This window comes from Pyxicephalus adspersus, chromosome W, assembly GCF_032062135.1.
Source record: "Pyxicephalus adspersus chromosome W, UCB_Pads_2.0, whole genome shotgun sequence".
NCBI classification, from domain to species: Eukaryota; Metazoa; Chordata; class Amphibia; order Anura; family Pyxicephalidae; genus Pyxicephalus; species Pyxicephalus adspersus.
The window spans coordinates 11,193,127-11,206,758 of record NC_092870.1 but is presented as its reverse complement, the minus strand read 5'-3'; the positions used below and the strand labels follow the sequence as shown (position 1 = coordinate 11,206,758).

The following is a 13,632-nucleotide window of genomic DNA, read 5'->3' as shown; positions in this document are numbered from 1 at the left end:
TTTTTTTTTATTGCATTCAATACAAAATAACTGTATTGAATGCAATACACTGAATTTATATATCTAAAATCGGCACATTGTCCTTCATGAAAATGTATTTTACAGTATAAAATGAGTATAATTAAGTTTGAAACACAAAACCATGTCAAGTTTATTACATTTTTTTTTTAAAAACCTAATTTATTTTGACATGATTTTGTGTTTCAAACTTTATTATACTGTAAAATAAATTTTCATGAAGGACAATGTACCGCTTTTAAACATATAAATCCAGACAGAAAAGCAACCACTCAGGAGGTTAAATTATACATTTGAAAACTTAGGTTCCTATCTTCCCCCTTGTTTAATTTTTATTTGCTTTTATTTTTACAGAAATTGAATCCTCAGATTAAAAATGATGTGTCCATTGTTTGATACAGAACATCTTCCCAGTGTTTTCCCAATTCCCATGTGTGACTAAAATATATTGTTAAAAGAAAGAAAAAACCCAACTGATGTAAACTCAACCACTATTCACACCTTATTTGGGTCTATCTGTTTTGTAAATGCATTCTATTCTTTGTCATTCCAGTCCAGTCCAGGGTCTTCCAGTTCTGCTTTTCAGCAACCACTGGTGGTGTCTGCATGTTTGTACTGCATTTCGCTTGTCCCCGGATGTTGGGAATGACCCTTGCTTATGCATGGCTTGGAGCATTTTACACTTTTTTCACCGAAAAAAACCCCTCTACCTTCCAGCAGTTTATTTAGTCTTAACTTCTGCTTTTACTGTGGTCAGCATTGCTTATCTGTTAATATTTATTTCTTTTTAGCAAGTGTATGCATTTCCTGGGCTAGGCAGGTAACAGGTTTACTTTGTACCAGGAACACTGCTCCATTAGTGTACTTCTTTAAAATTCCATTCCCCCAGGTATAAGGGGGGAAGGGGGGTTATGGCACATTTTCACACTTCTAAAGCCGAAGCATCGATGTTCAGAAGGGGATTGAGCCAACCTTACACCCAATGCCCCTGATTCATCAAGCAGAATCGGATTATCGCTCGCGCATTCGTATTAGCGATCCGGAGGCTCTTTTAGCTGGGCGCACCACCCGGCACTTTTCAGCACCCACCCGGCTGTTTTTGGGTGGTTACCAAAGAGTTTGGTCACAATACAAAGACTGTCACCCACCTAAAATTTCTTCCCACCCGGCTTAAAAAAATTTCTGGGTTGAGCACTGATATATATATATATATATATATGTGTGTATATGTGTGTGTGTGTGTGTATATATATATATATATATATATATGTGGTTACAGGTCTACAATTTAAAAAAAAATTTCATGAAAAACTATAACGCTTTTGGAACAGAAATCTAGACCTCAGTGTAACGCCCAGGTGGTTAAACAAAAATAACCATAAACAAATAGTCATTTGCATACAGCCATGACATAAAGGTGAAGAGCAGTGAAACAGAACATGTGGCATGTAGCATACATGTACAGATAATTTGACAATAAAACTGTTTGTACAGTGTGTTTTCCTTTCACTAGACAGTCTATTTTCTAACCATTGAGCATGTAAAACAAGTAAACTACCAATAGAAAACAATACAAAAGAAAGCTGTGGGGAAATAAACATACATTAACCATAAAGATTGCAAGGTAAGTACCAACCAGATAACGTTGTTAGGGGTATGGATGGATTCACATATTGTAGCCATAGCTCCCATATGGACATAACCTTGTCATGGGAATCTGAATAAAATACTAAATTTTCCATTTACTAATGGATTATTCATTCGGGCTTTTACCTCGTGAAATGGTAGAATCTGCTGTTTCCAAACATGTGCCATTGTTTTGCCGCAAGTAAAAAATGGGTAACTAGCTGGAATTGTCTGTTGGTAAGAATTGAGGGTTTGAAATGTAGCAGCGCAACCCAAGGAACCGGTTAGTTTGAGTTATTCCTGATATTACATATAGCGTTTTGCCCACTGAAATTGAAATGTCCGCTGTGTCATGTTTACCGTTTGCGTGGGGTAAAGTAATATTCAATGTTAAAGATTTTCCTTTATTAAGTGTTAGACCAGACACTTTTGCAAACCTATTTAATATTGCCCCCATGTTAGGAAGTGATATCAGAGGTTGGGTAATAGTGAGGAAACTATCATCTGCACCTAAACTCAATTTGTATTCATGATCCTAAATTTATGCCATGGATATCTGAATTTGTTCTAATTACCTGAGCTGGGGGTTCCAAAGCTAGTATAAACAGTAATGGTGAAAGCGGGCACCCTTGCCTGGTCCCTGTACAAATAGGAAACACAGATGAATAAAATGACATATGGCGTATTCTGACCGAAGGTTTGGAGTACAAGGCAGACATCCATGACATAAATGAATCCTGAAATCCCCACTTGGAAAGTACATAAAACAAATAATTCCAAGAAATGGAATCAAAAGCATAGTTCTCCCCAGAGGTTTTTAGCCGGTTGCTCCGCCCGGCTGATTTGAATACCCCGCCCTGTTCTCCTCGGCAGCTCTCATCATCGGCTGCACAGATCTCAGTAAGGCTGCTCTGTGCCATCTGTGCTCTGTGCCATCCGTTCAGAAGATTGCTACCGATGAGAGGTGAGGACACAGTTCAGCCTTCATCTGAAGGAGACACAGGCAGCCCCGCCCCCATCTCATAGCACGAGCTCGGATTTCTATTTAAAAAAAAAAAAAATCTGCCTGTGAAATGTATCCACTGCTAAGAGCTGTGTGTTAAGTCTGCATGTCATTCTGCATCCTCACAGCTCTGTGTGTACAAACCTCCATATCTCAATATGTATGTCACAATGACCTGTAATTTTCAGGGTGTACAGGAGACCCTCTTAGATACTAGTTACTACAATTGCAGCCCCACAGCTTTAAAGAATTTCAAATGTAAACTGTTACAAATGTAAAACGTTATGAAAATTGAACTTTGGGGTTGCTGTTTCGGAGAAAAGCGCAACTAGGAGTCCTAAATTGAAAGTGCAAATTGGGGACCCCGGGGGCCACTAACATAGCAAGGAGCATTGGGGTGGGGCCCTTAAATATATACCTACCTGTCACAAATCTATACCTATGAAACTACTGTCTGCTTCTCTTCTTTGTACGTAAGAAACCAAAAATATAGGTACAAGTGGGGAACATCTGTGACTAACATCCCCTAAAACTTCATCACTATGCCATCATTAGAAAATTAACTCTGCCCACTAAATGTTATTGAGGTTGAGGTACAGGAAGGTTACAGTTGTGTGTAACAAGGAAGTGCATTTTGATGGACCGTTTTTTTTTTTTTTTGAACGTTGTAAAGATGCCATGGTGATGAAAGGTGATCGCCACACGTGTCTTCCACTTCTACCTATATTTTTGTTTCCCTGCACCTCTTAATTCTAGAGAAATTTGGGGTTTGAGGTAAGATGCAGACAGCACATTTTGCTAGGTAGAGATTTATGTTCTCATAGTGCCATAGTAATTACATTTTAAAAAGGTTTAGCCACAAGTGTCCCCCACTTGCACCTACAGTTTGTTTCCTATGCCTCCACGTGTACCTTAAAAATTTCAAGTTAATACAACCAACGGTTTAGGAGATCTGAAGGTTTGAACACAGCGAGTTGTTAGGCTGCAGAATATGACAAGAAGCTTTTACACTCACACAGCCATCACACTGCCGATGACATTACACACTGCGGATAAACGTCACAGACAGTGTTTTTATATAGAATATGGGCAGTGATGAGAGGGAGTCACAGTCTGTCCTGTCCTCTGATATCAGATGCATGACGCTATTAAAGCATCTCCACATTTTTACCATATTAAAGAGTGACTTTCTCTGTTATGTAATGGAAAAATGTGCGTTTTTTGTTTTTACGCAGTGTAAGGCAGCAATAGACGTACAAGTGAGCATCAGAGAAAAGGTGGAAGCTGAGCCAGCATGGGCCTGCTGGGCTAATTTTGTAAAAGAATCAAGTAAAAAAATTTTTTTCACAAAAGTTCACTTTAACTAAATATAGCTACAGGAGCACATCTGAAGTTAGGCTGAATTCACACCGGCAGTAATGTTACATTTGTCCATTCCTCATGCCAGGAACCACTGCTGCTTAAAAAACTTCTAGCTCTGAAAAAGCTCACTACTTACCGCCTGTTACCAATCCTAGGGGCCCAGCACTTACCGCTTGTTACCAATCCTAGGGGCCTAGCACTTACCGCCTGTTACCAATCCTAGGGGCCCAGCACTTACCGCCTGTTACCAATCCTAGGTGCCCAGCACTTACCGCTAACAAATAATTGGAAGAAGGTAGAACACTGAAACATTAAGAGGTTACTGGATACCCATGGCATAAACAACTGGGAGCACTAAATTTGCCGTGTTTTGCCACACCCCCTTTTTTTACCACCCGGCTGAAAAAAATTTCTGGGGAGAACACTGAAAAAGCCTTATGGACATTCAGGCCTAACGGCATACTAGGTATGTTATGGGCACGTGCATATTGGATTAGACTAACAACCTTTCTGCTGTTGGCTGGAGCTTGTCTACCAGGAACAAACTCAACTTGATCCTTATGGATCAGCGTTGGAAGAAATTTGGCATCCAGATTGGTCGCCTTATAGGCGTCCCACAAAATATTAGGGCACCTTTTCTATGAGTCTCCACTACTTTAAAAATATGCCTAAAGAATTTAATCTGATGGGCATTTGGGGCATAGTAAATAACAATCGTGATTTCAGTATCGTACAGTAAACCTTGTAGTAGCAAATAATGACCAGTAGGGTCCGCTATTTCCTTTGTACATTTGAACAGTGTAGTCCTATTAAATGCTTTTTCTCCAAAAAAGAGGCAGTATATACCTGGGCAAATGACCTATGGAAATATCTGGGGCTTGCTGATACTGAGAACCTTGTCTTCTGCAAACAAATTGCATTAGTTTTAGGTGATGCATAAAGAAAAAAGGCTTTTTTCCCGCTTATGGGGCAAATTGAAGCCTTGTATATTATGATACAAAAAAGCACTGGTTTTCAACCATACTTTATATCAAAGATGGACCAGCTTTTAAATTGCATGACATAAAACAGAAGTTTACATATTTCCTCTGCACTTGAAACGTTTTCTCCACCATATAGTCCCCCCAAAAAATCCCTCCCACTCCCGGGACCAAAACAAAAGATCCCATAACCATTGGGTACCCCACTGTACCCAACCAAACGTCCTGACCCCAGGACATAATCTGCCTGTTAGCAATGCCGAAAAAGTGGGGAACACTCTTCACACCCGGGCAAGTGTGGCTACCTAATGGAGGATTTTGTGCTGAAACTGGTACATAAAACAATCGTATATCAAAAAAAGCAATGTAGTGGATTAGAGACAGAAAATTCTCTTTTGAACCAGAAAAAGAACCTGAAATTAGCAATACACATTAATAATACAATCTGAATTCAGGAACCTATATAATTACTTACAAACCAGACTAATTACGAGTCCTAACAGGCGTGGGTAGTACATTTAGCTCCCAAGGCCCACCTTAATGGTGTGTTTCCTGCGACTGTTCGTTTCCCATATGGGTTCCAGGTGGGATGACCTTTGCAATGAGGGCAGACTTGGTGATCCCAGGACTTTCAATTGCAAACGCTGAAAAAGTTGCACCTCATCTACTGTTGAGATGGTGTATTGTTGCCCCAAATACATAAATGACAATCAGAAGGGAAAGCCCCATTTGTATTTTATATCCAATTCCTGTAAAGGAATATAGGAGTAGGGTTTAAGTGCCTTCCGCTTCAGGAGTGTCTGTGGTGCCAAGGGGAAGAGGAGGAGGGAAGGCCCCGTCCTGGGAAGTTCCAGCCAGCATCTTGCTGTAAGACCGCATGGTCTTAGAGGGGGCTGTGGTCTGTGCCTGTATCTTCCCTGAGCCTGAGGATTTCCCCATTGTTTCCCTGCGTGTCAGGGAGGATTTGTGGTGCAAGAGGTACAAAAAAAATCTGCTTGTTTCAGGTGCTGAACTTACTGCTTGCCTGGGTGACAGAGAGCCGAATCACTATGCTGCCATTTCCAACGGCTGCTCACGAGCGCCCCTGGAAGTACCTGTTTTAAATTTAGGCTAGTTGGCTTACAACAGATTCTGTTCTGACTGCATGAGGCCCAATTATACCTATAGATGAGTCATGCTTGGCTGGAGGCTTCTATAAATGGTTGTTCTTTAAAGCGAATTAAACCTTATGTGTGCTCGCCTATGCTCATTCTGTCGTGGTTATTGTAGTCTTCTTCGTTCTTCTCTACCTCCAACCTATCTTCAGCCATCTTGATTGGCTGGGCCAGGATGATGTAACTCCTGTGGACGTGTTTGGGTGTTTATTCAATCCCAGCAACAGCAGGGAAAGCCGAGATCTGCCAGGAATCCCAGCACCAACAAGATTTTCACAGATCTAAAAAGCAGGCAGTAAGAATGCTTATTTGCAGAAGACATGGCCTGTCCCTTTCTGTAATAAAGCCCTGCCTTTAGTTACACTTTGTGTGAAATACAAAGTATGTGTTTGCAAGTGTTTTTTTCTTTTTATAGTCTAAAATTGTTTGAACCATGTGGAGCAATGTTTACTTTTAGACTGCAGTTAACTGTAAAAGATTTAGATAACAATTGTTGCATCTCCAAAAAACAAAAGCTTCCTTATCCTATAGACCACACCACTTATTTAACAAGCAATAGGTCAAATAAAAAAATGTAATAATAAATAAACACAAACTGGTTGAGGTAGTTTGATAAGGACTACCACCCCCATCCTTAACATTGGTCTTACAACACAGAGAATCTACTGGGGTCCTTGTTATCTGAAATTGATCATCAACAATCCCAGTGAAAAATGAAAAGCAACAAAGTATACACAAAACTAGGTGATTATATTGATTCAGTCTATAGTAACAGACACACACTACTGATAGGAAACTAAATCGCAACTCTACTTATGACCTGCTTTGAATGCTTTTGTAGATATGAAGCATGTGTTTTTTTAATGAGATAAATGTAAAAAATAAAAATGGAATGAATCCTGTAAATAAATCCTTATCTGTGGCTTAACAAATTACTTTGTCACATAAGATCCAATTCAGCACCATTCTCAGATATCGGGATGTTTGATTTTCATGAAATCATCTGGTTGCTGAATGAACAATTGTTTTGATATTCTAAATTTTAATCTCAGTTCTACAGCAGTTTCCAAGGAAGTTCAGGCAAATACACAATATTAATGTGTAATATGTATATCTTTACTAAAAGTGTAAAAATGTATACAGAACAGGTATGAACAAGCACTGATGAAAAACAATGAATACATCATCAATACAGGCAAACAATGCTACACTATTTCCCTGCTTTAAACATACAACAATACTTTACACATCTATTGTTAGGTAGCCATTTCTGCTGCTCCTTTCCTCTGCATTCCAGTCTCATCTCTGGGTCATCTAATCATTCTCTGTCCTGAGTCAGTCGGTCTCTAACCTAACCTCTGTCTTCATCAGACTCTATCTGTTTACATTATCCTACCAGGTTTACCCAGCCCCCACTTCCTGTTATAAACCGCCTGGCAGACCAGCCCATTTCCAAAGGAATGTGAGCCTTAACATTCAAATTTAACTAAACGTCAACTAATTTTATATTAGCTATAAAATCATAAAAATAACCATAGCACTACAACAATATTCTGTGCTATTTAACCATATTCACTGTCATCTGGTATGCCTATTCGGAAATTGCTTCCTGTTTTACTTATGAATACCCTGAATGCAGACTACAAAAATGTTCTATATTGTTTACATGTAAGTCTTTAAATACTAGTCAAATAGTAATGTAACAACAGAGATGGATATGGCCTGTACCAACTGGCTTTTACGCTTCTGATGGGCAAAAGCAGGCTGCTTTGTAATTCATTTTGAGATGTATCTGCGGTTCATTTGACCTCCTAAGCTGCAGCATCTGGCCAGTGTTTTGTAAAACATTTGTAATCCATGTGATTCTCCCTGCTTTTCAGGTGTTTCAGAGCTTGGAAGATCATCACTTGGAAGTGGTTTCCTTTTTTCGGGAGAATGGATTACATGGCCTCATCGCCCATGACTCTGAATATGCGTTGTGCAACATACCATCTTACTACAGCTCTCATGCTCTCAAGCTTAGCTGGAATGGGAAAAATCTTACCACCAACCAATATCTAATGCAAGAAGTGGCCAAGCAACTAGGCCTGAAGATGAGCAATTTCCCGATCTTTGCTGCCCTCCTGGGTAAGGTGACAGCCAGTGAGCAATAGTGCACTATAATTAGAAAGACACATGTACCGACATCACAGGGAAACCCCGTAGATCTCGTCTGCAGTTCGCTGATGGATATCTGAGGAGCAGGACGTGTCCCCAGGACCTGCAGGGACCAGCAGGACGCCGGGGGACAGCGACGGAGCAAGGTAAGTGGGTTTTTTTTTTTTTTTTTTTTAGTTAAAAGCGACCCTGAGTGTGACTCAGGATTTTTGCATGTAAAATCCACCCCCAGTCACACTCGGTATTACCGCTAGGGGGGGTTAACTGTTTGAAGTAGATCTATTAACACAGGGCTGTATTCATTTTTCTTAGATCTGCCTGAATGTCAGCCCAAAGCTTGTGTTAATGTTTTTTTTACACTTGGATTCATTTCCAATAAATAAAAATCTTTGTCGATTGCATTTCAATCTGTAATTTCATCTTCCTTCAGGTAATCATATTCTTTCTGATGAAGATTTAGCTGCATTTCACTGGAGCTTGCTTGGACCAGATCATCCTCTTGTGTCTTTGAAGGTAAAAATCTTTTAAATTTTTGTAATTTACTTTTTATGATTTTGTTGAAAAGAAAATTGGGGAGCAAGCAAAAACATACTGTGATTTGGTAGTGCAATCCCAAATATTGTGCAGAAATGCTGTTATTGAAGCTTTATCTGATTTTTGGGGAAATATGATGTATTTATTACTCCAGGTCCACTTCGGCTCTCAATGGTTCCTCGTGCCAAACTTCATATTGCTACAGAGACAGTGGCACCATGAAGGATTACTAGTGAAAGCTACCAAAACATTGCCAGTTTTCTGATGATTTTATTTTTTTCTGCATATCTTTTATGCATCTTTTAAACATTTAAAAAAAAAATTACATTACAAAACAGTAACAATCCAAAATATGCCATAAAACTAGAACGCATAACACATAGAATGCACGGTAAAACCTTTAAAGTTCTCTAACAATTCCTATAATGTTCTATTACAGTGTTCTTAGGAATTTTTTTTAGTTGGGTGGTAAGAAAATGAGTGGGGCAAGACACAGCAAATTTAGTGCTCCTATTTGTTAATGCCATAGGTATACAGTAACCCCTATTATTGTGTCAGTGTTCTACCCCCATATACTTTGTTCCAACTTTCTTTTTGTATCATGCCACAATAGTCCAGTGCCGTGTATTGAAAGCCAACTTCCTAATATTTCCATGTTGTTTGTTTTTGAGTGTAATCCCATGTAGTAGTGTAAAAGTGTGATCAATGTGGTTTAACAAGTTAGGCTTAGTTCACATTAGCAGTAGGAAAAAACTGTGCCATTTACTGCTCCTGAGTGACTACTGGCAACTCATAGACACCTGGGATTAGTAACAAGCGGTAAATGCTGGGCATTTTCAGGCCTAGCTGTTTTTCAAGCGGCAGTGTTTCCTGGCAGAAGGAAACAGTAGATGCAACCTTATTGCCAGTGTGAATTCAGCTGAACGTCAGATGTGCCCCCTAGGGCTAAATCTAGTTGAAACAACTTAACCCCTTAAACAACTTAACCCCTAACCTTCTAGTTGTAACAACTTAACCCCTTCTAATTCTGTCAGTTTTTTTGATGCAAAAAGTGATCCTATTTTTTTTTGCATAGAATTTTTTGTTTATATTGTGGGCTTGAATTCTTAGGATTAACTCCCGGGTATGATAATTTATATTTATTTATTATAATATAATCATAAATTATAATATAATACATAATTATAAATAATAATTTTAAAAAATAATGAAATAGACAACAATGTAGTCTTAAAATAAAATATAAAATTAAAAATGTACTTTTATTTTTTTTTCATGTTGTGTGGTGTTTTTGCACTTTAAAAACCATTTAAAAGCAGATTACATTGTAATCTGCTTTTAAATTTCCCTGACCACCCCCGGAATCTGCTAATGCTGCTCGCATCTGCAGTGAGATGTTGAAGCACAATGCAGAAGTCCTGCATTGTGCTTCGCATCTCACTGCTGATGCGAGCAGCGGCTTGCCCGGGACTCGGGTGGTATTTAAAAGCAGATTACTGAGTAATCAGCCACGCCCCCCGACGAACCGGCACCCCGGCTTCACAGCAGGACCATCAGATCGCCGCTGGAGCGCGGGGCAAAGGTAAGGAGGGCTCTTGAAGTTACTTTTTACATGCAAAAAGCTGTAACCCCGAGTCACACTCGGGATTACCGCTAGGGAGGTTAAGTGAAAAAAAAAGATCACTTACCTTTAGCAATGACAAGCCCTTATTCTGTCCACAAACTGAGACCAGCGAGTCCTGCGCTGACTCTGTTTTCCTCTTCTTTCCAGTGCTCACCATTCCACCAGCGCCGCCATTTTCTCCTTTTTTACGGGTTCATCCTTACATCACCTGATCTTGCACCATGCAGGTGTGAGATCAGGTGACGTGTCTTCCTGAAAATGGTTTTTTTTTTTTGTTTGTTTCCATTTTAGGAAAGCCCCTGATGATGTAGAAGGAGCAGCCCACGGCCTCCTAGGATATGTGATGCATTATGGCAGAAGGCTGCGGGTTACCCCTTCAGTTACCACTGTAGCCGTGATGATAAGGGAGAGTCTTTCCTAAAAGAAAAAGTTTCCATTATATAAAAGCGATAGCCACCCTTTTATATAATGGGATAGCAGATGAGGGCAGGACTGTTGGTGTCCCCCTCTCTTCTCTTAATTGCCTGGAAAAGTATCCATGCAATATGTGGCATGCACCTAAGAGGAGATAGTCATGTTTTGAAAAATTTTGTATACATGGAAGAGTTTTAGGAGAGAGTCATTGTGATATATATACAAAATACCACCTTGCAAAGCCCAAAAAATTCTAGATAGTTAATAAAAATTAAAGAGAACAGAAGGCTTTTTGTGGCAAGGATCTAAACAACGTATTCAACCAAAAATTATAGATTACAAAAGCACACATAGTAATGTAGCACAACTGTATGTGATGCTATACAAAGTCCTACTAAGTAGTTATGATAACTTAGAAGTTGACAAGTAGGGGTGTCTTGTTGGATATCCCAACGCGTTTTGCCCCAGGAGGGGCTTTAGGGGATAGGGGAGATACTTGAAGACAAGCTGATAAACAGAAATCCTTGTAGTACAAGTATTAGACATAAGATAAAATATTTAAGGACCTATTAGTACAGAAAAGTTATGGTATGACTAATACGAGTTAGTTTTAACAGAAATTAACAACATAACGTGTTAACAATACAAAAGTGATCATGTGAGAGAGTAAGTAAAGGTGTCCAAGAAGGGGGATTTTAGGTAGACTTACTTACTCAATGTACGTTATGAAAGCACAGAACACAAGTTAGGGACTGTTATGCAGCTCCACTATGGGATGATAGTATGTGTATCAAAATATTAACTAAATTAAAAGAAGATAAGAATCCTTTCTCAAAATAATTACTAACTAATAGTGTAATTGCTTACTGAGGGAGTTTTTTTGAAAAAAAGGGGGAGAAAGTACTTACTTAAGGTCTTAGCAGTGAGAGGTAACTGTGTCACAGCCAATACTAAATTGAGAAGTGGATAATGGAAACAGAGCATAAAGGACTAAATATGGATAGCCATTCTTGGAAATAAGAATTTTTTAGACGCCTGTGTGGATTCCTGTGTATGATAGAGATAAAACTAAATCAAGGTTTCTGTTATTATCGGAAAAATACAATACTATAACATCTTTATTAAGAAGAAAAATAAATTAAAAAAAAAATTGCCTTCACCAAACATAAAGCATACAAATGGGAATCCACCACAAAACGCCTGACTTATCCACCCCCACAATCGGAACAATCAGCCCACCTACAAAACCTCCCCTCCACCAAGCACCTCATTCTCCGCTACTTCTCCAAACAGCCACCCAAACCAGCTCCGCAACCCTCCAGCATTCATACCTCTTTTCCCTCATTCAATCTGCATTCACAAACACCTAACACCCACCAAGGAAAGAAACGCCAGAAGAGCGATTCAAGCCCCACTCATTTGGACAACTCTAAACGCAGACCCTCACTCACCTCACCCGACCTAAAGCTTTCTATGCTAGCTACATCTAACATAGGGTCAGATAGAGCACCTTCTACACTCCACACACCTATCTCCACACCTCCCTCCCATGCATAGCCTGGTACCACAACCTACAATTAGTGGATCCTCCAATTCTTTTGCCCAATTTTCTCCCCCTCCCCACTCCTCCTACCATATCATCCCAGACAGGTGCCATACCTAAGTCTCATAAATCTTTTTTAGACTTGCATCCTCCACCACTTCCATCCCCCACACAGCTGAAAGGCCCTATGGACAACGATCTCCAGAAACTAGCTATAACAGACAAGAACTAGAGATCATTAAATTATCTTCCTATACACTCACCAGAGAAGAGCAAGACCTATTGAAATTAGGGCTTTCATTTTGTACATCTTCTGACTTGGACAAATTTGAAATCATCAAAGATCTCCACCTGTTTGCTAGGAAATTATCCTTGAAAGTAATGTATGACAAAACCGATGTTCAATGTATATTCCAACCCCCTTCTGAATTCAAAAACTTCAATACCCAAGATTTTAAAGCTTTGAAAATTCTTCACCAATTACTTTAGGAAAATGAAGACTGTGATGTTTCAATCACTCAAGCAGCTCTGACTTCTTAAGAAAAAACTACCAATACTTCTATTCCTACCAGAAAACCCAAATCAACATTTTTTCTGCCTATTTCCCAACATCCTCATATTCATACATTCATCAACCTGGTCACACAGGATATCCTTAACTTAAAGTTGAATTCTCTAACTTTCTCAGAAAACCTGGATCAGAAATTTCATTCAGCTCCTAATAACCTTAGAAAAAACACAGAAATTGTGATTAAACCATCAGATAAAAGCGGGAATATAGTAATCCTGGATAAATCTCACTCTGAACAAATATGTTTTAGGATTCTTCACAACAAAAAGTTACCAAGAGATTTCAGGAGAGGTTATCACCTCTTTATATACTCAATATTACAACACCATCAATGTTGCATACCATAAAGGAACTATTGATCTTAAAATGAGAGATTTAAACATCAAGAACCCTTTTACGCCCACCTTTTACTCTCTTCCCAAGGTGCATAAAAACCTCACCAATACTACTGAACGCCCTATTATCGCTGGCATTGGCTTTATCTCATCCAATGCTAGCAAATTAGTTGATGCCTATATTAGGCCACAAGTTGTTAATCTACCTTCATTTCTCAAGGACACAATTGAACTACTTAAATTTACATCGAATTTGATTTATTCCACCATGTATCCCTCACCACAGTGGAATAGAGATTATTCGTCAACTT

At 39.1% G+C, this 13,632-nt stretch overlaps 1 protein-coding gene across 8 annotated transcripts in view; it reads left to right on the top strand.

The window, feature by feature from the left end:
- LOC140342820 (constitutive coactivator of PPAR-gamma-like protein 2) overlaps positions 1 to 13,632 on the top strand; it is a 107,533-nt gene that overhangs the window by 10,482 nt on the left and 83,419 nt on the right. For all 8 annotated transcript variants that reach the window (XR_011923164.1, XR_011923163.1, XM_072429175.1 and 5 more), the window contains exons 2-3: positions 8,024 to 8,270; positions 8,731 to 8,813. Coding sequence is in view for 6 of the 8 variants with exons in the window: in XM_072429175.1 (XP_072285276.1) it covers positions 8,024 to 8,270; positions 8,731 to 8,813 (330 nt within the window). In the remaining 2 variants the exon portion in view is untranslated. The remainder of the gene's footprint in view (positions 1 to 8,023; positions 8,271 to 8,730; positions 8,814 to 13,632) is intronic.